This window comes from Triturus cristatus, chromosome 8 (genome assembly GCF_964204655.1).
Source record: "Triturus cristatus chromosome 8, aTriCri1.1, whole genome shotgun sequence".
NCBI lineage: Eukaryota > Metazoa > Chordata > Amphibia > Caudata > Salamandridae > Triturus > Triturus cristatus.
In genome coordinates, this window is record NC_140591.1 from 1,123,490,587 (window position 1) to 1,123,517,640 (window position 27,054).

Consider the following 27,054-nt stretch of genomic DNA (forward strand, 5'->3'; position numbering starts at 1 on the left):
CCTTCCATCACAAAGTGTCTCTCTCAAAGCTGCAATATTGTCGACAAGAAGTGACCTACTTAGGTCATCTCTTATCGAAGGAGGGAAGGAAACTGACCCCAGAAAGAATTCAAGCCATTGCACAGTTGAGATTGCCAAGAACACAGAGAGAAGTGCGTGCTTTCTTGGGCATTACTTCATACTGTAGGCATTGGATTCCCAATTTTTCCTTGTTGACAAAACCTTTGTTAGCATTAACATGCAAAGACACACCGAATCCTATTCCATGGTCTGAAGAGTGTCAGAAGAGTTTTGTGGAATTGCGTAATGCATTGTGTTCAGCTCCTGTGTTGGGTACCCCTGACTACAGCAAGCCTTTTACATTGTATGTTCATGAGAAAGATGGTTGCGCATTATCAGTGTTAACACAGCCTTTTGGTGACAGACCGCGTCCATGCGCATACTTTATCAACCTTGGACCCTGTAGCAAGGGCATTGCCAAGTTGTCTGAGAGCCACAGCCGCTGCAGCTATGTCTATTCGACAGTCTGCCGGCCTAGTAATGGATAATACATTGATTGTCATGGTTCCACATGCTGTGGACACATTGTTAAACAGGACCAAGACACAACACTTAACTAGTGCGCGATTATCTGGTTATGAGCTGACACTGTTAGCAAATCACATACACAAAGAGATACAACACGTTGAATCCAGCTACATTATTGCCAATTCCAGCAGACCTAGATGAGATTGAGCAACATGATTGTCTGTTCAGAACAGAAGAAGAGACGAAAGGGAGAGTAGATCTTAAAGATACTCCCCTGACTGAGTGTGATGGTACCTTATGGGTGGATGGTTCGTGTTTTAAGCTTCCAAATGGTGATACGACTGCTGCATATGCTATCACGACTTTGCACACGGTTGTGGAAACTGCGCGTGTGCCACAGAATTCGGCTCAAGCAGCAGAATTGATTGCCCTTACGAGAGCATGCGTGTTGTCTGAAGGAATAAAAGTGAACATATATACGGATAGCCAATACGCCTTTGGCGTGGCTCATAGTTTTGGGCGATTGTGGAAGGAACGTGGGTTCCTGACTTCGCATGGAGCTAAGATTCAGAATGGCAAGTTGGTGAATGATCTCCTTGAGTCGCTGACCCTACCGTTGCAAGTTGCGATTATGAAATGCAGTGCGCACAAGAAAATCACTGATGAGGTTGGTCGTGGTAATGCATTTGCTGATGAAGTCGCGAAAGAAACCGCAAAAGATGTAAAGACTCAAATGTATGTTGCAGGCCCTGCCAGATGGGTTGGTGATGTTGGAATGTGTGAAAACACAATAGAGAGTGTAAAGTCCCTTCAAGCTGAAGCCACAGAGAAAGAGTTAAGCAAGTGGAGAGAAAGTATGGGTAAGTTGGATGAGAATGGTTGTTGGATTGATTTGTCAGAACATAGGCGATGGTTGTTACCTGATGCATATGTGCTCCCAGTGGTTACTATGGCACATGGAATGGCACACATCAGTACGAAAGGAATCTGTAAGTTGTTGGCTCCAGTTTGGCAGAATACTGGAATTCCTAAGTGTGCAGAGAATGTGGTCAAGAATTGTATGGTATGCTTGAAGTACAACCCTGGTAGGGGAACCCCAACTCCAGCTGGTCATTTTGCGCCTCCATCACATCCATTTGAAGTTTTGCAGTTGGATTTTATCCACATGGAAAGATGCAACAACCTGAAATATGTATTGGTGGTTGTTTGCGCTTTCTCAAAATGGATAGAGGCCTATCCTCTAAAAGATAACACTGCTCTATCCACAGCCAAAGCCCTTGTGAAGGAATTTTTCCCTAGTTTTGGAATGCCAAGAATGGTGTGGAGTGATAATGGGAGTGAGTTTGTGGGCCAAGTGATGAAGAATGTGTGTGAGGGACTAGGTATAAGGCAGAAATTTCACGCTGCAAATCACCCCCAATCAGCTGGATTAGTGGAGCGCTACAATGGCGCTCTAAAACTCAAACTGGCCAAAATCCAAGCGAGCTCAGGTCTTAAATGGCCTGACGCTCTGCCTCTAGCACTCCTGTCCACTAGAATGACTGTGCATTCACGGGTGGGACTTAGTCCCTACGAGGTCGTTTTTGGCCGCCCGGCCAATGTATGGGGTGTGCCAAGACAAACGAAATTCAGTGAAATCGAACACCCAGTACTGCTTGATTACTTGTATGATTTGACGGTTAAACTGCGTGTTTTACACCAACAGGTGCACGATATTCTCCCCCCGGCCTCTGAGGCTCCAGGACACCCCATTGACCCTGGCACGTGGGTGCTCATCAAAAACTTCCAGCGGAAAACCAACGATGAGCCCCGCTGGATTGGCCCTCATCTCATGCTACTGTCTACAAGATCAGCTGTTCGAGTAAAGGGGAAAAGGAACTGGATCCACGGCGCCCACGTGAAGAGGATCCCTTTGCCTCTGCCGTATGACCAGTGGGTCCAGGAGGGTATCGCTGACTCTGAAACAGACACTGTACCTCGTTTTGTGCCGTTCAGTGATGCACGCATAAAAGGCACAACTTCAGCACAGGAGAGTGACGATATTTTGCAAGAAGCTGTGCCACCGTCAATTCGATTGGACACCACAGAGCCTGAACTCTTGTTCCAAGATCAAACAGTACCTGGCCGTTTTCATTACAATCTAAGACCAAGGCCCATGGACAAAAACATTCTTTTTCTTTTACCTTTTTATTTTTTGATAACCAGAGCTCTCCCATCTGAAGGACTTTCTTGATTTTTTTGTTTTTCGAACCACCATCCGGGTTCAGCCGCAGGGTCGCGGTGCCAAGACTTTGGGGTACAGGCTGAAGACGTTAGGTCGACGGTTCTGGTTGGTCTAGGGCGTTCCCTGGACTGACAGGCGTACTCCTTAGCAGAAGATACTCACCCGCCGCGAGCGGCACGATTAGAGGATGGAGTTTAAGATGGAGACTCACTGAGGAAATTAACTTTAAAGCAAGAATATGTAAAATAATGAGGAGCAAACGTTTTGTATTTTTATGCCTGTTTGTATTATGTAGTATGGTAGTGTTTACTGTAGGATTTGTATTCTTCTCCTCTCAAGAGCCCATTGCTCCCACTGTACAGCCTATACCTCCTCCTACTGTCTCCTCACACTCTTTTCACCCTCTGCCTGACCATGAACAAGCTAGACGGTCTGAATTTGTGAATAACTCGTTTATTCAGCTCCTGCACCAACACCAACTAGTCATGAATACAACCAATTGCTGGGTGTGTGGTTTAATGCCACATACCATTAATAAGGGTATTCCTTATCTAGTGCTGCCGTATAGTTACAATGGATCGTCATGGGCATTCCAGACCATGTTTCTCTATGCACTAGATGCGTACTCCCCGCGACAACCGCGTTCCATCAGACCTAGCACCAATAATAAAGCTTTAATGAAAGGAGTTGCCGATATGAGCAGAGATAGACGCATACTCATCTATTCCCAAAGAAGAGTTGAGAGCTTATGTAGGGTGGAACGCGACGGGGTATAGTATTAGTCTGGGTGAAAGACAGCGAAAAATCTCATCCCCAATCTGGGTCGTACCCCACATAGGTCGGTTCTGTTTACAAGGTAATGGTCAGAATCCTAGAGCTCAACTGGGAAGAAGTGACTGTACTGAAACGTACACTTTTCCGTCACAGTTTTCCCCTGCGTTTTTGGCTGCCAAGGGTACATATTTTATCTGCAATGACCGACCATATACATGGTTGCCCCCTGATTTCTCGGGCACATGTTATATTGCAAATCTGCTACCGCCAACATTTACTGCCGCCTCTGACTATCACAAGACCAGAGTTGAGAGGCGTGATTAGTAAGGAGGATACTGCCGGTCAGGAAGCAGGAGATTTCTTTTTGGGTTTCCTGCCGTTTTGGGGACCTATGGTCAATAGTAGGAACCTGAGACAGCTGACTCGTGTGGTTGAATCCACTGTTAATATTACGGCTGGTGCCCTTGGTAATTTGACAGCTGAGCTCCAAGCGGATCGCCTCATGACTTTGCAGAACCGCATGGTTCTAGACGTCATACTTGCAGACCGCGGTGGGGTATGTAAGGTTATCCAATCCAGTTGTTGCATTTTCATACCAGACAATGCTCCAACAGTTTATCAAGCCATCTCCAAACTACATAAAATATCTGAGTCCATACACGTGGATAAAGGAGATTGGTCACTGGTGGGGTGGTTCTGGGAACTGATATCTGCCTGGGGTTGGAAAGTTCTGATTGTCATTGGAATGATCTTAGCCATCCTTTTCCTGTTCTGTCTGTGCGTACAATGTGCTCCTGCGATATGTGGCCTCTGTGCTACATTATGTGTAAGGAAACCTGTATCGAGGGACGAGCTAAGTAATAGGATGAAGCTACAGCAACATCTCCATGACTTCATGAATATTGACCTAGACTCGGATTGAAATGATAATAGTTATTGCCTATGTAAGGGCAAAAGGAGGGTCTGTCATACTTTAGAATTTGGGACCGCTTAGGAGGCAGGGCCCTAGCCCTGTCTATCCCGGTATTAGTGAAACGCGAATGGTTAATGCGGTATGTACAAGTGCTTTGTGTAACGTTTTAGCTATGAATGCACTGTGTATACGCTATTATACATCACTACGTGGGTTCCATTTTAGAGCGGTGGCCATCTTATGGTTGCCCTCACATAGGCTATATAGCATGAAGCGAAAACGGGCCTTTTAGAGCACATGTGCCTTTCTTTGACTTTTGTGACCTGGGCAGCTTGGCCCCGCTGCCCCAGGTCAAACTGGTCTCACGAGTTCCCTGTCCTCTGGCCACCTGTGATTAGCATCAGGGCTTGACACACCATAAAGTCTTTTCATCCTACACGAGCCTCCAGCTAATCTCTTTCTCACCTGACTGTTCCTGCTTTATGGCTTGTTTTCCAAACAGGAGATGCTCATGTTTATTGGGGCCTATCGATATCTGATGTGGGATCTGAGCCTTGCTGTGTAAATAATTGCGGGCTGGCTTAACTGGAATGTGGGATGGTCATCATGACTCTGCCTTTTCGTTTGAAATGTATACATGTAATGGCCATATCGTAAACTAAGGAATGTATGCCTGAGGCAGGATATTCTGTATTTAAGAAGAAGCCTGTTTCTGTGATTTTCAGCAGTCTCCTGAGAACATACACGCTGTTGTACTTCTAGGATACATGTAATTGGTCTGCAGCCAATAAACTGATCTTTGACTTCACCCAGAAGACTCTGTTTCTGTAGGTCTGAAACAGGAAGAACCCCGAAGTCATAGGATGTGTTCCCCAGCACCGCTGGGCTTAAAATACCCAGTACTTCAACTGTACGACATTTCCAGCATGGCAGCCACATTTCAGTCACCTTGAAACAGAAAGAGAATGATGCACTAAGTAGAATGCTAGTCTAACAAGTCATATCAGAAACCACCACATTAGATGGCAATCTTGGAGTGGGACTGTGCAAAGTTTACACTGCTGTACAAGTCATAGATGGCTAATGTGTTGTATTTAAATGTGGCAGTCATCTGGGAATGGTAATACAATGATACACTAGGGGAAAAATCCAAAACAAACTAAGTAAAATAAGAGCTTAATAAAAGGAGACTATAAAAGGGGAAAATGGAAAGCCAAAGTACCCCCCAACCTCTCCCACTCCTAATACTGAAGCATACACATGTTCAGGCGGCTATGCATGTAATCAGGCAAAATGCCATCAATAACCGGCAATAGAGTCAATGTCTGAGGGGGACTGACCCACTGCTCCATGCAGGGTCTAGTCCTTTAGGGGTTATTAGAAGAGATCACCAACTCCAAAGCTCTTGCCTACTCACGCAATGTGTGTGATTCTATGTAACAGAGAACCTGTCTTCAGGCTTTAACACAGTGTAAGAACAATCCACCCTTAAAGGCCTATTGGCTCTCAAAGGAGTCGGGTCTATTGAATTTGTCACAACATTTCATTATAAATGGATCAGACCTAAGGCACTTTCCCAATGAACCAATAATGTCTACAACCTGTATCTTTAGCTTGATACGGACGATTCGAATGGTAGCGTAGCGCTGTTCCCTTCAGAGACCTCCCGACTCAGCAATGATCCTCTGGCCTCGGCAGACTCTTGATTCTTTGTCTTCTGCCTTGTAGGATATGCTTAGCTTCTTATTGTTTTACAGTCTGGATTGTAGATCTATAATCCACTATATGTACCTATACCTGACTGGCAGAACATTATCGAACTTGCATGCCGTCTTGACAGGTGGGAACAGATGGTTAAGTTCCCGGGCCCGGTGCACATTCTGGGCGCTTTTCTAAGTGCCTCATTGCACTTGTGTGACTGTTGGCGGTGTTAGCGACCTCCCCCCAAAGGCGGTAGCACTGGTTGAATGAAGTATGTTCACTTTGTTATCACGGTTTGGTGGAACGATGTTTGGGCGTTGGACCCAGTATGGGGATTTTGTTGACTTTGATGTAACTATGCTGCATGGTCTGGGGATTATGGGGGGGGGGGGGGGCGGGGTGGATGGGATCCGGGTGAGGGTTTTATTCCATTTGATGATACCTGCTGTTAATTCTTATACCCTTGTCTAGTGAAATGTGCGGGGTATAGGTTCTATGGCAAAACGACAGAATAGCTGCGCAGCTGCATCGCTATAAAGTACACAATTTGTTTTCAGCAGACCCATTTGATCCCCACTGAAACTACGAAACTACAAAGGAGATGGCGTGGTAAGGTTTTTGCAACGGCTTATTTGGTCTTTTCCAGGGGGGCTGCCATTTGGGTTTGGGCGGGCATTCCCTTCTCTCTTACTGAGAGCAAGTTAGATGATCAGGACCGGTTTGTTCTTCTGTTGGGAACGTTGGATGGCAGACATAGTGCTGGGGTCCCTCTATGCACCGAATACGGATCATGAGGCATTTTTTGCGCGGGTGTCCCAGGCGCTTGCTGACTGGTCCCATGTCCCTTGGCTTCTGGGGGGCGATCTGAATGCAGTATTCGACATTGGCCTGGATCGTTCCCATACTCCTTTATTTAATACGGTGGCAAGGGCACAGGCTGTAACCCTGACACATTGGGCACAGGGTTGGGACTTATTGGACGTTTGGAGGGCAATGCATGTGAACATGAGGGAATATTCCTTTTACTCTTACCCCCATAAGTTGCACACACGTCGATCATTTTCTATGCTTCCAGGGTCTCTCCTCTTCAATTGCGTATTGTGAGTTTCTGGGCAAGATATCGGACCATAAACCCATAGAATTGCGGTTGTCATGGGGCCATTCACCTGCTCCAATTCCAACGTGGAGGATGCAGCCTCTATATTTGGAAGACCAGGTCTATCGGGTGGCATTGAAAGCAACTATTGACGCATTTTTTGTGGAGAATGAGGGTACTGCATCGTCCAGGGCTATCGAATGGGAGGCATTCAAGGTGACCGTATGGGGGGTTGCCATGGGGACTTTGGTGGGATCATGGAGGGAAGTGATCAGGGACATTACCGACCTAGAGGAGGAATTGCAGGCCTTGGAGGTGGCAGCTCAGAGGAGTGAGGACGGCGCAGAGCCGCTTCAATCCGCCAGGATTAAGTATGCGGAGTTGTTAGACCGATTGCGTCTGTTAGATTTTGATGCTTACACACTGCGAACACACTGAGGCGGATAGGGCAGGTACATTATTGGCGAGACTGATCCAACCCACGATGAGTCCTACCCCTGTTTCAGCTATAAACACAGTTGATAATGTACTGGTTACGTCTCAAGGGGGGATTAATGCTGTGTTTTGGGAATATTATGCTTGGTTGTATTCTGCCCCATGTTTAGATGTCATGACTCCCACGCTTTCCTTTTTGTCCGAGGTCCAGCTTCCCACGGTTTCTGATTCAATGGCCAAGGAGTTGGCTGCTCTGATTACTGCTGCAGAAATTTGGACCGCACTAAAGGCGTTGGCCCGCAACAAGTCACCAGGCTCCGATGGCTTCCCTGTGGAGTTTTATTCCACATTTGCTGATCAGTTGGTTCCAAGGTTGTTGCAACTCTATACTACTTCCCTAGAGAGTGGGGTCTTGCCTCTTACTACCAGGGAGGCGATAGTCACGTCCTTATTGAGACCGGGCAGGGTAACAACTGATCTTTTATCTTATAGGCCACTTTATGTTCTGAATACAGAATACAAGGTGCTGAGTAAGGTATTGGCGTCACAACTCCTTCCACTCCCTTCCCAGTTTGATCCGTACGGACCAATGTGGATTCGTACCCTAACGCAGTACCTCTTTGAATATCCGTCGGCTCCAGGCCTTCAAAAACGCGGCATCCGCCTCTTCCCCTCTTGCTGGTTGCTTGTCTTTAGATGTGCGTCAGGCTTTTGATACTCTCAGCTGGCCGCATATGCTTGCAGTGCTGTCTAAATTTGGCCTCCCCCAGTCCTATTGTGCATGGATTAAATTGTTGTATACTAGTCCCACGGCGCCAGTGGTCGAAGTGGGGGAAAAAAAGTATGAGAACTGTGGGTGGAGAATCAGAGGGCGGAAATAACCAGAGGATTGGGGCAGTGGGCGGAGTCAGAGGTGTATCCAGAAGGAGCAAAACATACCAATTTTTAGTATTTGTTTTGCATTTCACTGACCAGTTACAGCTCATTATGCCATTTAATTCAAATTCACATTAAAATACATTTACAAATTGGGATACGTATCCAATCACAGACTGTACCAAATACATTTCAAAGTGCTATCACAAGCCATTTGTCTCTCAGCCGTGCAGTTTGTCATCAGTGCTTTTCCTCCCCTTTTCCACAAAAGCAGTTCAAACATGAATGGCAAAATATCCTATTTTGCAAATGTTTTCCACATAATTATGGCTCTGCCATATTTGCTACATAATACATCTGCTGCATTATCGGACGTGTTTAACTAATACATTTTTGTAGCTCAAACAGATCAAAAGTTACTAAAAATGTGACTTGTGTTGCTGCGAAGTGAATGGCCCTTTGCTACATTTGTATGTTGAACTGGTACTAACGAGTCAAAATATTTGCAGAGACTGTTAGTATGTGTAAAAATGTCAAAATAATAAAATATCAGGAAATATACTGCATTACACTACAGCCTTTTTCTTGCTGCATAATTTAGTTAACACTGCAGCATAATTTTGTCCTCCATTGCTGCTTAATTCCAGCGACTTCAAAGCAGGCAGCACATGTTAAAAGTGCTTGTGCATGAAGCAAAGAGACTGTCAAGTTTGTGAACTTATTCTGGTGTGTGTGCACATCCTGCATTGCAGAGCCCTGGTGAGTTGCAGCTAATACTGCTGAAACAAGGCCAATGGAGGTACCAATGGGTGAGGTGGACCAGCATCAAGGGTCCTGGGACCTCAGGGACAGAGTCACTGTCCCTCTAGGGTGTGTTTGTTCGTATATGCCTGCCGACAAGACTAGAGGTGAACTTCAGTATGGATTGCCTTGAAGATTAACCCACACTTGCCACCCCTAGGGTCCACCTGCTGATGCTAAGACACCAGGGCTTTTAAGGTCTAGCGGGGCCTTCTAAGGTCTAGCAGGGGAATGTGCTCTCTCAGGAGAGAGTAGTCTGGTGGACTGGTCAAATGGTGAACCTGGTTCCCCAGTTCCAAATTCGGCATCTCTGCCCAAAGAAGTGCCACGTCCTCTCCCCCACTGGACACCATACTGCCCCACTTAGTGAAAATCGCACTGCCTTTAACTACTACCAAATTGTGCCCCTCTATAAACACCTAGATGAGATTCAATTCAAAATATACACTTGACAAGAGTAAAACGCTGGCTGAAAAAAGTAACAACATTCTGGAAAAAGCAAACACTCCTAGGGAATACAACTTAACACTTTTACACTCATTATTCAGAAATCAATGAGCGTTTTTGCCTGAAAAGTTAAGCACATGACATTGCTTATATCCTTACAAAACGTAGGCAGTATGGTTTGACCACATCCTTGAACACAGAGCTGCGGTACACATTTTATGAACTAAAATAGGGAAAACAACTGATAAGGATCACATTAAACGTTTTCCAATCCACTCATCAAGCAGTTATTGCAGTACCTCCATGAATGGCGCACTTCCCCACTTGGGGAAAAATGCTGTTCAAAGAAAGATGAGAAAAGAAAAGTAGAGCTTCATTGGCAAACGCTGTAAAGTGCCGCTAATGTGTTTGGGGATGAATAAAATCAATCAGGCCAATTTGTGACCACTCTCTTGCTTTATTTAGTTAAAGTATTTATTGTTCAAATTTTAAAGCTTTTTTTCTCTCCTCCCGAGGCTGCATAGAAAAATGTCAGAAAAGGTCATTTGCAGCAAAAGTATTTCCTCTTTTTTAGGATCCATTTCGCAGGGGAACGAATGAAGGAAAGCAGAGGAAAGAAAAGTCACGGTTTTCAACAAGTGACCTGGAGCACGACAAAAAGGTAGAGAATAAGCGAAAGAGAGGGGGCGGCTGCTAGCGGTGGAGCAGGAGAAGTGGACACTGTCCTTGACTTCTCTGGGCAAGAAGGAAACAACAGCCCTTTTCCTTCTGTGCCCGCCCGCCCATCCTTGAACAGCCACGAACGTTCTGGGACGCATATCTAAAATAAAGTAGGGGAACGGACTGTATTAAATGAAATTAGGGGTCACGCCGTGTCCTGCCAATCGAGCCCACTTCGACCACTGCACGGCATGCGCTAAGACGGGTAGGACCATCTCTTCCTCTTATTTGATATCCCCCATGCTTTTTGTGTTGGCACTTGAGCCTCTTGCACAGTACCTGCGTCAGATTATGATCCCTTTTGGCATACAGTTGCGTGGGGTGATACATTTAATATCCTTATACGCGAATGACAGGTTATATTTTCACGATTTGGATGTTGATAAACGCGAGATAGCTGCTGCCTTTCATAGATTCAGGGAAATTTCTGGCTTGCGTCTTAATGCCTCTAAATCGGTGGCATTCGCCTTCTATGATAGTTGTGTGTCTCCTACTCTACAATTTAGTCAAATGCACTTCCGAGTTGAGCCGGTCACTTTTAAGTACTTGGAGGTTAATATTTATAGATCAAACGCTGATAGTATAGACGGTAACGTAGTACGAACCATCAACTCGTTGCGCTCCCAGATTGCCTTTTGGAATTCGTTGCCATTAACTGGCGGGCCGCGTGGCAGTGGCGAAAATGGTTATGCTACCCCGCCTCCTTTATTACTTTGTGAATTTGCCGGTGGTCCTGCCAGCTTGGATTTTTAAAGTGCTTGACACGTTATTAACATCTGATATGGGGGTGGGCAGACATCGGTTGGCACTGGCTAAACTGCAGCTACCTAGTATGGCAGGGGCATGGGAGCACCTGATTTTAGGACGTACTGTATAGTGGGGCAGTTACAGTGGATGGCATATTGGTTAGCCGGTAAGAATTTATTCGAAATTGGATACTCCTTGGGTTGTTTGAGACGTGGGTTTCTTCAGTCCCAGCTCTGTCCGGGTGCACGGAAAATGCGTGATCCTCCATACTTGTTGCCTGTTGCGTTACATTATTGGGCACAGGTGAAGAGGGAGGCTCAGTTGCCATTTCCGTACGCCCCAAATATCCCCATCTGTAGATTGCCTACTAGGCGTGGGGTGCTGTAAATGATCCAAATACAGGGGTGGACTCGGGACGGGGTGGGGACGGTCGGGGATTTAGTTCTCGAGGGCCACTTGATGCCCCATGACGAGTTTGTACGCACTAACTTACTGCCTGACAACTTGTTTCTCATTCACGCGGCTGTGGTGCGTTTCATTCGCACTTATTGGTATATAGATCAAACGGAACCCACAACTTTTCAATTACTGAGATCACTACACATTCTGGGACATGGCCGACACTTGGTGCGAAGGCTTTACAGAGGCTTGAGAGAACATTTGCAGGTTCCGCTAATGCATCTTAGGAAGAAGTGGGACGTGACCTTGGGACGGGAGTTGGAAGATCGAGAATGGGCCCAAATACTAGAACATCCCCGGCGAGTCTCTCGGAATTGCCTTTTAAAACAATTCTGTTATTTGTACTACATAGAGCATACCTTGCCCCAGCTACGATACGGAAAATGTTTCCCGCGACGGCCGCGATATGTCCGCGGTTTAGGATGCATGACGCTGATTTTCTTCATATGATATGGTCCTGTCGGGTGCTGCGGGGGTTTTGGTCAGCGGTCGTCCGGGGGTTGGAGGGGTTGACAGAGCGTGCGCCGTGGGACATAATCGAGGTATGCCTTTTGGTATTATTCCCCCTCCCTAAGAAGGCTAAATTGTTTCGCAGATTTGCAGGGTTGGCTCCGATGTTGGCAAAAGGTATGATAACACGATGCCGCGAGTGGGCGATTGGAGTGAAGAAGTGGGCATGTGGGCTGTTGCAGAAAGGGAGGCTTTACACCGTGAGGAATACAGGGGACAGCGAAAGCGACAGATTTCGCGGGACTGGGCGCACCTAGTGGAACAATTCAAGGCTATGGAAGATGTTGAGCCTTCGGTTTCGCAACACAGTAGGTGGGACAGTGATGCAGTATCATAGGAGCTGGTGGATTCCTGCTTGCCCACGCTCTACTTGGGGGCCTCCCTCCTGCCTGCTTCCTTATCCCCGGCCATGTTCCTTTGTCCCTGTCCCCTTGGGTCTCCCCTTCTCCTTGCTCCTCTCAGTGTTTCTCTCCCCTCTCCTTCTCCCGTACCCCCCTCCCTCCTCAGTACACGCCCCTTCCCAGGGTTCTCAGACCGGATGCGCACTGGACGCAGGAACATCCGCGCAGTGTGTAGTCTGTGTAGCGGCACTTAAGTTACTGGTTTGTTAGGTATTGTTTGGAGAGGGTTAGTTTGGGAGGGGGATGTAATGGGTACTGCACGAGATACCACTTATTAGTATTGTACTTACCTGTCTGGATATACGGTTTACACATTTATACTGCAAGTCATGCTGTATTTTCTGTAAGATGCATGTATGCCTTATCTTGGCATGTGGCCAGGATCCGGGCCGCCTTGTTAATGTGTAGTAGAGAATACGTCCACATAAATAGTTGATAACCAAGTCTGCACAATTTGGCTTATATTTACTTAATGCAGAAATAACACATTTGCTTTTGTTAAGGTTTAGCTTCAGATACGTGGTTAATTGCCATGAGGCCACCAACAAGACCATCAGAAAAAATTGAATATAATCACCATATTGAGGCACAGAGCAGCAACAATTGCACCTCTCTGGGGCTCTATGTATGGACTGAAAATCATGGGTGACGAAATTGACCAGATTATTAAACTTTTAGTCATCAAAAAAATACATTCCAGTCTGAAACATAGTACATTATAAAGTTAAAAAAAAATCTTACGTTATGCAAATGGTACTATCTATATGATTTTTCTTTATCTACCAGACTCCTCAAACCTCATGCCCTCCATTTGTTATTGAACCCCTCGGTCACAGTTTAGTCCCCCAGGCACTTTGTTTAATCAGTGTTGGGTCCAATTGCATGGGTACATCGATACAGATGTTAAAAATCTTTTTTTTTTTTTAAACCCATGCATGATTCCTTAACACCGGTAACAGTACATGGAGGCTGCACCACACTCAAAGCAAATCACATCTCATCTTTCATGGTGCTAAATGTAAAAAATGATTTACAAAACAAAAGTTGAAGACACTGAAAACAAGAATCATAAAACTACCTTTTGGGACAGCAGTAGTAGGCTGCAAATTAACTAAACGCAATTAGAACGTTTACTGAATGATCCTTCAAACATACCTTTTTTATTTATGATAGGATGAAGGGAATGTCGGTAACAAAGTACAATGTCGATCTTGAACAATTTGTATGTTGCTACAGCGATAAGAATGACAAAGGCAAATGCAACGAAGCTTGCGATCAAAGGCGCCTGCACGTCTGGAGCTGTGGGCAAAGGACAAGGCAACATGGTCATTAGAACAACTACTCTGTTAAACAATAAATCTCAAATCATGATTTCTAACTTGCAAGATAGTGTTTGTAATGAGAAGATAAATATATGAAGATTACCTCCAAAATCAATAACACAGATACTGCAAGCACCACTGCAACAAAAGTACTTAACGTTCAACTGTTGTTTTGTTGCGTATTATCGTTTTCTTAGTGCATGTATCTACTAACCACGGCTACATCTACAGAGAAATGACACTGTGGAGCTACCTACAATGCCAACATGAGAGATGCACCAAACTGTACTTAAAAAGACCAAAAGGTGTCTACATGGCCAAAGTGTGAAATGGGGATTAGGTGCCGTTTTTGACACAGTAAACCAAAGCTGTTGGTTTGTGGATTACTCATTACTGACTGCAACTGATGTTTTAATACACCAGTTTACCATATGAAGATGGTCTTGTGGTCTTAGCTGAAGCTCTTTTGAAAAGATCCACTGAAAGGCCATTGACCACAGTTCTTAACTTGCACCCTTATGGGCAAGATCTGTAAATTATGAACACCATATTCATGAACCGATGCGACTTGGGTGGCTCCATTCTATTTGAGCAGCTTCACAGGCTACGCAGAGACAACTCGTACTTTATATTTTCATTATTTAACCTTTGTGTGGTGGAGGTAAATTAAAGGTTTATTTAGAAGATGGCACACAAGTGAGAAAAATTGCTTATTTACAGGATGGTATACAAGCAAAACACAGAAAGAATTTGCTAATAGTATTAAATTTATCAATCCCACTATCAAACTCACCAGAAGCAATATTCATGCACAATCACATCTCCTTTCTCTGGTTGTACTGCACAGCATTTACCTACATCTCCAGAAAGTCAGATTAATGCACAGGTAAGCACTTAGAATTGGCCTCGTGCTAACACCCATGTCCGCCACTTTGGATACTGTATGTGGCTTTTGGCCATCCCCTATCTCCAGTTCCCCATCTGGAAATAACTCCAATCCGCACAGCTCAAGTCTCTATAGTGGAGCATTAGAGTAGGGCCTTGTAGCCACGAAGCACACATGACTGTGGGTTTTCCTTTATTGCCTCATTTTTTTTTTTTTAAATCTGTGAATCCACAATGGCACCCTGGATCATCAGTTTCAGCTGAATTCAGTACCTAAAACATACTACAACCGAGGATTTAAAGGACTGTAGTACAGCTATTAGAGCTGTGAATCATCTGGTGAAAATGTTTGATGGACAATAACTGCCCTCAAGGACTCCCACCACATTCTCTCAAGGGTCAGATGAAGAGCCCTAGGTCCATTTACGATTTCCTGCATTTTGTTTTACAGATACTCTCAAACGCATTGCATCACAATAAGTACAGCAGCAACAAACTTTTTTCAGTTTAGATGAGCCAATCAGAATGTGAGTATCTGCAGAGTGTACACTGAACAAAGGGAAAGGATGTTTCATCATCCAATCAGGTTCTTTATTTTCCAAATATATTATCCTAAGGTCCTTTGCAGTTTCCAAACCAGATAATAAACCCTGAAGGAATCTGTAAGTTGAGCCTTTGACATCTCCCCGACTCAGTTTTCTAACCCAAAAATCTCAAAAATTACCAACTGTATTTACACTAAACCACACAGTTTGCATTTTGAGACATAATTCTAGTTTCATGTAAGGTTTGTTTTAATTCCTTTCATTGGTTTCGACTGTAGGAGAGAGTAAGCATTTTGTTCCCTATACCTTGGTTTCGTCCCCTTTCATTCTCAACCTGTTTTTGCCGCTGGATAGATCTGGTCTTAACCTGATGTACCAAAACTTAGTTGAATGCATAATTGTGTGCCACACTTTATGCAGATCCATCAAACAGTGTCAATGTTATTGTCAAGACAAGCCGTATCAAAACCAATTGGTCTGGCATTCGTGTGCTGGTGCAACAGTTTTTTTTTTGTTTTTACATTTATTTATTGCAAACATATGCCACAAAAATAAACAAAATAAAAAAACTGACCTACATGCTTACAAATAAATATCAAATTTAAAAAACTGATGTGGCTGTTTTACTAGTTTCATTTATACCATGCATTTTACCAGCATTTTATGGTGGAGACAATAAGAAATGATCATGTAACTAAGCACTTAAATTGCAGGTCTGTGGAATGTAAGAATGTCACATAAATACTTTATCACAGCAAGCATTTGGAAAATCAAGAGGTCTGGCCTCGACTTGGTCTTTTATATGGAAATATTGAATGCATGGTACATTTAAAAAGAAGAATGAGAATGAATGTGTGTTTGTAGGTTTCACGTGTAATGGTGTTTGCTCCAGTATTGGGTTTGGTGTGCAATGCTGACTGCATTACTTTGGCAAATATAGTGTAGTCAAAATATGCTCCATACATTTTTAAGGAGCTTCTGGTTACCGTTCTTTCACTATTGGCATGAGACATTGTTTAACACGTTATTGATCATTCCAGAGTAGCATTATATTCCCACATTTTTCTATCAGCTTAGATTTGACCATTTGCTTTTTGTGGAATGCATGAAAACCTATATTTAAATGTGAAAAGCAGGATTTGTCAATACACATTTAATTCTTTATTTCATTTATGCACTTAAAGATTTTTTTGTTTTGCACTAGGCAGGAGTTTACTTGCTTTTGCCATCAGCTGATGAGACAGGAGTCTTCAAATAACCCAAAGATGCTAAAGGCCAGTCCTCGTTTTACACAGGGTACCATGAGTTGCTGGCAACTAAACTTGAGCCCAGGAATGCTTCAGTTACACTATACAGCCTCCAGATGTCATCAGGGGTGGACAGAATTGCTTAAAAGTTGAAGTTGAGTCCGCTTCAGACAGAGGAGCGAGCGCAGGAGGATGGAAACAGGTTCTTTTGCCGCTCGCCGAGGAGTAATTGGCCCGTGTTGCCTGCAGCTACTGGAGCCCCGTAGGGCATTGGCCTCACCTAACCTGTGTCCAGGGAGCCCCGTTGGGCATTGGAAGTTGATCGGTGAGCCGCTGTATAGGAGGACGGGACTGCGAGGACCAGCAGGCTGTGCGTGTTCCATCCAGCACACCTGCCGCCTCTTCCCGTGACTCCGCCCCCTCTATCTCCAGCCAGTATAAGACCTGAAGGTATTACGCGTCAGCGGGACGCGTTTGCGGGACATCACCCGGGACAAAGCCCGGACTAAGGGCGGACCCTCTGAGACCCTCCGAGGCCGATCGAGGCTGGGCTGGGCCAGGAGTGACTCCGCTGCATTGTGGTAATTGGGAGTTTCTTCTTCATTTTCTTTCAAAAATTGCCATGGATTCTAGTGTGAATGTCATGCCTGGGGAGAAACCAAGGCCAGTGGTAAATGGCCCCCTTGACAGTTATTTTAAAAAATCCTACGTAATGGATAAGGAGCTGGACACTACCCTGGAGGAGCGTAGACTAGAACGTCGTCGCTCAATTGAAAACATGAAACGTAGAGCTCCAGAGGTTGTCTCCCCAAACATTCCTGCTGTCGATAGTGGTAGCAATGGTTTTAACGACACCCCCCTCTCGCAAGAGGGTGTTCCGCTATTGTTACGTGACTGTTCGCCCTCAAACTGTGTCCCTAGTGTTCAGGTTATCAGCGACTCTCTCCCCCCACATGCCACAAGTCATTCTAAAATTTTCAATACGCGCCTTGTGGGACGGGGGGTAGGAAAAAAGGCTAAGAATCTGAACAAGGGGATTATTCACGGCCCTCCTCCCAGAAAAAAAAGGCGTAGGGTGGGGGTGATCAATGGGCCCAGGACACTGCATTCAGAATTTGGCCACTATCCTTCTAATGGGTCTGTTTCAGGGTTATTAATTGGGCCAGATCATAGCCAGACGACGGCCATTAGTACAAGTTCAAAGGCTGTGGACCCTGTTGTGACCCCCTTAGAGCCTGCTCTATCAACTGTAGTTATCCCACAGGTGCCTATTCCCACAGATTTTTTACCCCAACTGGGGGATATGATTAGCATTCTCCTTTTACCCATTACTGACATCTTAAGGAAGTTGGAGTATAGGCTAGCAAACATCGAATCTACAATGAGAAATATGGCCGTTGTAGGTAAGGTTACAAAGGATGGTACTAGTAAACAGGCTGGAGCTCCCCCTATAAATCCACCTAGGGAACCTCCTGATCTTAGTAGGAACGTAATGCAGACTGCGGCCCACCTAGTTCCGGACCAGGGCAGAAATTAACCTTTGTTGCCGAAGGAACATTTAGTTAGCAAGCCCGTCATGGAGTTGGGGGAGGAAGCCAGTATTGCCCCAGTAGGGAGCACCGTCCAGGCACAGGGTAACCCTAGGTGGGAGGAGGCCCCTGGGATTCATGGTCTTCGGGTTGATTTACCCCCAGAAGCCGCACCCTTAGTGGTGGTGTTGACTGGGGTTCCTGTTTTAACTGATAATAAGAGTGAGGATTACGCCCAGCTTAAAAATAAAACTATCCACTGGTTAAGAACATATAGACCCATAAATAGGAAAGTAAATGGTGAGATATTACATGTTAGACGTCTCCCATGGCTTGGTGGAAGGAATAAAGACGTGGATGGAGATATAGTTCTGATCAATTTCAGAGACCCAGAAGCGGTAGCTTCTATATTGAACTGGCCCCTGGGCAACGGTAATAGCCAAATTCGCCCTCGATCTTTGACCTATTTCTATCCTAGGTCCTTGGTTTTCCCCACATCCTATGTAAGGAAAAGTCGCTCAGTCTACACTAATGACCCCACTGCCCTTTATGCATCAAATCAGCGAATCGATCACCAAGGTTGGAATATGGTCCCCCCTAGCGGCCCCAGGAATAACAACATTCGGAGAATGGAGCACCTGAGGCCTTTTACACCTTTAGAATTAGGGAATAGGTTTGATGTCTTTTCCAGCATGGATGATTGTGATTGAAAATTACAGTTTGGGCAGGGGAAGCGGGAGAGTCCAATTGGAGGTGGAGTTGTGGGGAACGTTACTGTGTTACCCAATGTGGTTGATGACCCTCAAAGCAGTGATGGGCTTCTCCAGGATGCGGAAAACATCACTCTAAGAACTTCTAATGTGTCAGATACCACCATATGTACTGCCGAAAAATGTATGATAAATCCAACAATTTTATCGGCCACAATAGTTACCAACCCATCCCATGTCGCCTTAGAAGAGAACCTAAGGGCTATTACATGGAATATAGCTGGGCTAGCTTCTAAGGTAAACACCCCCATATGGGCTGATTTTATTAAACAAGGTTACGATATTATTTGCCTGCAAGAAACTTGGGATAGGGCTGAAGTACATGTTGAGGGCTATACTTCCTTTAATGTGCAGGCTGTGGCATCCCAAGCTGGTCGAGCCAAGGGCGGACTCGTGACCCTGATATCCACTGCACTGACTGAGTTCTGTGCTAGTGATCATGTAGTTCTAGGTGAACATGCCTCGGTTCTGCGTATGGTTCATAGCGGTTGCAGAGACTTAATAATAGTGAACTTTTATAACAACATAGCCGGGCACAAACAGGGAAAGTTTATTTCTGACATAGAGCAGGCCATTGATGCCTTTTTATTGAGTCACCCAAACCTGCAGCCATCATATGGGTGGGAGATTTTAACATTAAATCATGTACCTATGCACTCAAGGGGGCTTGTGGCCATAGGGAGGAGTACTCGGGAAGGGAAACAACATGTGTATATAATCATTTCCCGCATAACAACTATGGTAGTGCTCTGAATAACCTATTGGCCAAATATGATCTGGACCTCCTAGAGTGTGATAAGAACAAAAACAATGTTAGATGTCCGACATTTCACGGGAGGAACAGTCAATCATTTATTGATCATATTATGATATCTTGCTCTGTAGCTTATATCAATGTTTGGGTGATTGAACAAAAGGTCAGTGATCACAACAGTGTAACCGTTGAACTATTGGGTTGGGGAATCAAAAGGAATACCTTTGGTAAACCAATTCAGGACATTGTTGCAGTAAGACCGAATGGGATGAGAGTGAAATGGATAAAAGTTGACCCTACTAAACTTGTTGCCAATGTGATCACAAACTGTTGTGGTGAGGTTGAGTATTGCTTGTTGCTGGACCCATGCCCACGAATTCTGCTATCCAAATTCCTAACTATTACAAAAACCATTGAGAAATCCCTGACACACAAACCTCGGAAATTAAGGAAAGTTAAGGCGGTGTGGTTCGATGACCATTGTGCGCAGTCATTAAAAAGGTTAAAAATTTCACTTGATGCCACACCAAGAGACGTTTGTAAGATCAGGGAAGAGCGCCTTAACTATAAAACTGCACTCTCCATTAGGAAGAAGGAATTGCAGGATGCGGCATGGGAAAAATTAGATCTGGCTGCAGATACCAAAGATCATAAACTTTTTTGGGACACTGTAAATAGTCCATTCCTGAAGAACGACAATGTCCCTGAACTAACCTCGCATGTCAGTTGTCAGGCCTGGATAGCTCACTTCACTGGGATTTTTAATTCTGATTTTACTACTGTTTTTAATTCTAATGTTTTAACTGATACTCCAACCTGTTTTAAATGGGAGAAATTATTGTTCTCGGTGACACTAAGCGAGGTGATTGTGGCAATTGAAAAGAGTAAGGGGGGGAAAGCCCCGGGTCCAGATGGGGTCCCCGTGGACTTCTTCAAATCTGAGATTGTTTTATGGGCCCCCATTTTAACCCGTTATTTTAATGCTGCAATCGAGGACGAGTTACCAACCTCATGGGGTCAATCCATCTTAGTACCACTTTTTAAAAAGGGTTCTAGGGCTGAAGCACGAAATTATCGCCCAATTTCACTTCTAGACTCGTCGTTAAAGATTTTGAGTCGTATACTTCTGGTGAGACTAGAGACCTGGGCCGAGGACAATAATGTTCTTTCGCCTATTCAGTTTGGGTTCCGAAGGGGTCTAGGAACTATGGAGCAGTGCGTGAACCTTGAACTTATCATCGGCAAGTACACTAAAGCCAAGGAGGGGAATTTGTTTATGTGCTTCGCCGATCTAAGTTCTGCTTTTGATTTAGTGGAACACGCACTGCTCTGGCCAGTACTACTTGACATGGGCGCACCACCTGAAATCATCCACCTCTTGGCTAGAATGTATAGTAATCTTTCAAGTAAGGTTAGATTCGGAACAAATGGTGAATGCACCCCCCTTTTTAAAATTGGTAGAGGGATCCGACAAGGGTGTGTGCTTGCTCCCCTTTTATTCTCCCTTTTTATAAATCAGGTTGATCGATTTTTACAAGAATTTTATGCTGATGCTCCCATCATCAATGGTAAGCAAATACCCGTCCTATTATATGCGGACGACGCGGTCCTGATTTCCAGGACCGCGAATGGGTTGCAAAAGTTAATCGAGAAGTTTCATATTTTTATTCAGGGCAGAAAGCTTAAAATTAACAAGGGTAAGACTATGACTATGACCTGTGGTAAGAAAATAAAGAAAAACAAGTCATTCTTTTTAGATGGGGATAAACTCGAGGCAGTTCGACATTTCTGCTACTTAGGTATCACCTTTTCAGGTGATGGGAGATGGGTAAACAAGCAATCCTGTGTTGGTATGAAGATGACCAGAAATACAAATTGCATCTTCAGATTCGCCTCGAAATTGGGGGGTCGTAGAATTCGAGAGATGATTTCCATCTATAATTCAAGGTGCATGTCCTCTGTTTTGTATGGAGCAGGGATATGGGGATATAATCGCGAGATTGCGCTGTCCATCCAGCAAGAGGAAAACAAGTACTTGAAACAACTATTATGCCTTCCTGCTTCTGCCTCAAACGAGATTACCCACAGAGAGCTAGGCATAAATTATGTCACAGATCTGATTGCATTGCGTCCCTTGTCCCTATGGCGGTCCATATGGGCCAAAGAAGAAACTAGGTTTACCCAGGAAGTAATTTTGGACTGTATCCAATTAGATCGGCATTCGAAAATCCCCTGGTTAGAACATATTCACTCCTGGTATAAGATTCTCTTTGGCCAGGATATTTTTAAAGATATTTTAACATCGGTTTTAACAAAGCGTAACCTTAAAACCACTTACTTGGACCATACAAAAGGGACCAGAACGAAGGAGTATGCAATGCAAAGTACGTTCAAATTATATTTGGAGTATAACCTTAGTACAAGATTCCCACCTTATCTTACATTTGTTAGTATTAATTCTCATCGCTTCGTTCTAGCACGCCTGAGGTTGGGAATAGTCCACCATTTGGTGGCTTTCCCAACCGTAAAAAAACCCGGGTTATGTCTGTGCCCATGCGATGGGAAATCTAAACAGAGCATCTGCCACTTTTTACTCTTCTGTAATTTTTATTCTGGTTTTAGAAAGTTTTATTTGAAGCAATTATTTTTAGAATATAAGACATACAATACAAGAGCCGCAATACAATTGTTGTTTGATTTGGCTTCCCCAAATGTGTGCTATCGCGTGGCCACCTACATTTTAAAATGCACCTGGCACAGGAAATCAATTATTATATGATTCCCTCCTTCCGTTATCCCCCGTTCACCCCGTTGGCTATTATATTTATGACTATTGGTGATTTACTGTTAAGTTACATTGTTTGTTGTGTATTTATTTTTGTACTGACATTTGCACAAATTTTTATTACAAACAAACTGCTGCTAAAATGTCTAAATTGAATTAACTCCCCCCCCTAATAACCATTACTAAAATGTACTTAATGATTAAATTTAATTTTGTATTCAATGTGATATACTTTATTGATTTAACAATCTTGGCATGGATTGTGATGTGATTTTAAATGTTTTTTTTATTTTCATAAATTTGATTCTTTATTGTTTTGATGTATGTTGCTATATGGTTGTACTTGTACATACCGAATAAAGCATTTTGAATTGAATTGAGTTATATTTGAACGAACCAACGGTGAAAAGTGGTACTTAAAGGCTTCTATATAGTTATGTACTTTTGTATTGTATTTTTGAAAAAGCAAGAGGTTTGCAAGACAGCTAGAGCTTTCGTTAGGCCAGACCTAAACAGGAGACCAGAAATATATAACCAACTAGATCGGCACTTGAAGAGCAAGTAAAGTAAATAGCTGTTTTAAAAAGATAATATACAAAATTTAAATTTAATAAGCACAATTTGAAATAGTGCTGCAGTCGTCTCTACGGTCAGACTTTGAAGGCCTTTCAATGGTAAAGAAAACTTAACCAAAAGAGTGACAATAGCAGATTTGACAACAATGGATTAATACTGTGAGGGTGCAAGGCATTGCTTCTGATAGTACACTATGACGCAGAAACACTGCTAGGAAAGATACATACGGCCTAGTCTGGTGTATTATTATGTTTATATTTTCTAAGGTGTAGAAAATGTAGATTTAAGTGATGGGCGTACTTTTAGATAGCAATACTTTGGCTTTGCAGGAATATTGGTCTTTGTGACACCACGCCATTGTGTGAGTGGGAATTATAGTGGGTGGTGATATAGCAGAGCGAGGGCTGTGTTTTATGTGCCTTATTAAGAAGTGATGGGACACTTAACCAGAAGAGTTAAACACTTTACTCTAATAGTGAGTCAATGGATACGGTCGTATTACAGTCTATTGGGGCAACATCGCTCTAATGTAACATGATTTGAGGGACAACACTTGGCGTGCATGTGTACTACAACTCTGTATTATTGGCCGATTGCAGGGATATTGCTTGATGCCATAATATAATGACAGCCATTCGGCAGGGGTAGAGGGATAATGGATTGAGGGGGTGATTTATTATTATGAAGTAAAACTGCAGTGGGCGAGGGACGTTACTTGGTAAACTAGTGTAGAATAATACTGCAAGTTGGCAGGGATACTGCTCTGTGAAGGTGTCACTATGGAGTAGTAGCCAAGTGCAGGTATGTTAAAGGGTGTGATTGTACACTAATATTTTGTAATATTGCTTGGTGAGGTTAGAACGTTGTTATTCTGTGGGAATGTACGTAGATTGCTTCTTGTGATGGTACACCATTAAGCAGCAATACTTTGAAGACAGAAGAATAATACTTTATCTAGTGGTGAACTATGTTGCAGGTTCACTGTGCTGTGGCGAGATACTGCTCTGAGCAATGGTATGAATTTATGCAGCAATACTTTGATGGTGAAAAGACAGTGCTCCTTTGATGCCAAGCTATTTTGAAGGAACACTGAGGGTGGAGGCTTATTCCTGAGGTCATGGTGCACTGCTATGCAAAAATACTATGAGGCTAGAGTAGTACTGATTGATAGGACGGTACACTATAATTCAGCAACAGTGCAAAGACGGAACGATGTTCCTTTGCATTATGTACTCTATTATTTATGGATACTTCACGATGCAGAAGAATTGCTCTTTTGAATATTATACGATTATTCAGTAACACGTTTAGAGGAATTTTACTTGACTATAGAATGGCACGATTTTGAAGTTCTACGTGTGGGGCATAACAATGCGGATGCCTATGACACCACACTACGATATTGCCCAGTGATTAGTAAAAATGGAGGTATAATGTTCTTTATGTTAGAACACTGCTTTGCAGAAATGCTGCAAATGTTCGTTCTGACTGATTGGCGAGATAATACAGCACCAGGCAGTATTGTGCAAGGCCACTGCATATTGTAATATTACACGATAATTTTGAGAAAAAGAAAAAGACTGAAGTCCTTCAATAGTCCATGAATGATGTGACACAGTCCAGAACTTTAAACCTACTTGGTCATCCTCAGAAATACCACAGACAGAATGCTCAAAACCACTGCCAAGGCCAAACCATCTTCACATTTTCTAGAAGCATCTAGGACTACACTTAGCCCTTCTAAAAGCAACCCTATGCACAGCGGTTAGACTGACCACTCACTAAAAGTTGAATTAAACTTCCCCAATTCTATCACATTTAAATTACTCCCACTGAGGCAAGACAGATACATAAACTGAAATGCACTACCCAGGAGACACTCGGTGCCCAGAAAAATACTTTGGGCCCCGAGGTACTCTCTGGGACCACAAGGTATCTTTTCTAAAAAAAAAAGGCCCTCATAAGGGGAAAGCACCATCTTTAAAGCACAACCAACCTATTTCCTGAAATCTCAACCTTCAAAAGGGTGAGGCAATTATATCAATGCTACTCTGGGAGTGCAACTGGCAGCTGACACTCCATAACACCAAATAGTGTGATAACCCTTCAAGTGCCATCTTTCACAAGGAACGGTTCAGGTTTTTGGCAATAGCCATAGGTCCAGAAATGCCTCTACTACTCTTACAAGTAGGTTTCCAAATAAAGCGGATTCATTTTCTAGCTGCATGCATTGCTTGTTTAACACCTTTTTAGCGATAAACTCTTCTTCTTTTACCTAAACAGATGTATAAATATATATATATACCTAGAGAGAGAAAGAATACTTCATGGTTAACTTTCCAATAGGTGCCTATATTACTATCAAGAGGTTCTGGAGAGGTTTATAAACCCCAAGAAATGTACATTTTCGTCAGTGACAAAGTTATGTTTAAAAAAGTAGTTTTATACAACAATGCGCATTTGAGGCTTCACCAGTGATGTCAATCTATTTTTTGTTTTTACATTTCGGTTCTTGAGGACCCAGTCCACAGGTGCCTGGTGGTTAAGGTGTCATTACCTTTCCCCCTTATACCTTATTTTCTAAAACCTTACTGGATAAGGACACAGAGGGCCAGAGTTTGGTAATGGAAGTAGTATTTTTCTCAGGGTTGTGGCCAGTCAATCAGATCATTGGGTACATTCATCAGCAGCAAAGGGCTCAACGGGAGAAAAAGCTTCCGTGGCCAATCTGTGCAACCTATGTTTTTACATTTTTAGTATATTGTGGAACACCTGTGGGACCAACCGTTTAGATATATCTAGATTTCTATCCCTTCAAGCCCACACAGATCACCTCTTTTAGTGGGAATTTCTCAAAAACTTGCTTAACTGATTAACATATCAAGTTCAATTGGCCGCACACCGCTCGTCACACCAGCAAGTTGCCCCAAGGAACTGTGGTCAATGAAGTGGCGACGGCGAGTACGCCTATGCCACAGTGTGTATGAAAAAGTATGTGTTGTATTAGCCATCCCTGGACACGTGTTTCGAGGTAGTTGCCTCTAGTCAGCAGGGAGCAGGTAAGTGTAAAGGGGTGCCGCGTGGACTGCCAAAGATTAAAAACAGGTAGAGTACCTCTCATGGCGCGCGGGTGCTGATCCAGGACTCGTCAGTCCGGTGGCTCAAGGGAGCCGTAATATATCAAGTTCAATTGGCCGCACACCGCTCGTCACACCAGCAAGTTGCTCCAAGGAACTGTGGTCAATGAAGTGGCGACGTCGAGTACGCCTATGCCACAGTGTGTATGAAAAAGTATGTGTTGCATTAGCCATCCCTCGCCACTACATTGACCACAGTTCCTTGGGGCTACTTGCTGGTGTGACGAGCAGAGTGCGACCAATCTGATTCATTTATTACGGCTCCCTTGAGCCAACGGGCTGACGAGCCTTGGACCTGCACTTGCGCGCCATGAGAGGTACTTTACCTGTTTTAATTACATTTTGGCAGTCCACGCGGCACCCCATTACACTGACCTGCTCCCTGCTGACGAGAGGCAACTACCTCGAAACACGTGTCCAGGGATGGCTAATGCGACACATACTTTTCTACTTACACCGTGGCATAGGCGTACTCGCCGTCGCCACTACATTGACCACAGTTCCTTGGGGCTACTTGCTGGTGTGACGAGCAGAGTGCGACCAATCTCTGATTCATTTAACTGATGAACATAATGTAAAAAAAAAAAAAAAAAAAAAAAAAAAAAAGCACGCTTTCTGATTAAAGTTCCAACTTCTTCCCAATTTCATGCAATTCTGTTCAGCAGTTTTTTGATATCGGAAATCAGAGTTTCCAATGGGATTTAACATTAGAAACAAATATTTTAGGAACACCAAAGACCCCTACAACCCCCAACAACCACCATCCACCCCCCCCCCCCCTCTTTTCTTGACCCTCGCTCGATGGTTCGGTGTAAAACTATCCAGAAATGAGAGGAGGAGGAAGAATCTTTATTTTTATATTTAAAGTTTTT

The 27,054-nt window shown here is 43.9% G+C and overlaps 1 protein-coding gene across 3 annotated transcripts in view; it reads right to left on the minus strand.

Moving 5' to 3' along the window:
- Positions 1 to 27,054, minus strand: part of LOC146805479 (interleukin-1 receptor type 1-like) — a 242,574-nt gene that overhangs the window by 8,226 nt on the left and 207,294 nt on the right. For all 3 annotated transcript variants that reach the window (XM_085622740.1, XM_085622742.1, XM_085622741.1), the window contains one exon: positions 13,788 to 13,931. In XM_085622740.1, the coding sequence (XP_085478866.1) occupies positions 13,788 to 13,931 (144 nt within the window). The remainder of the gene's footprint in view (positions 1 to 13,787; positions 13,932 to 27,054) is intronic.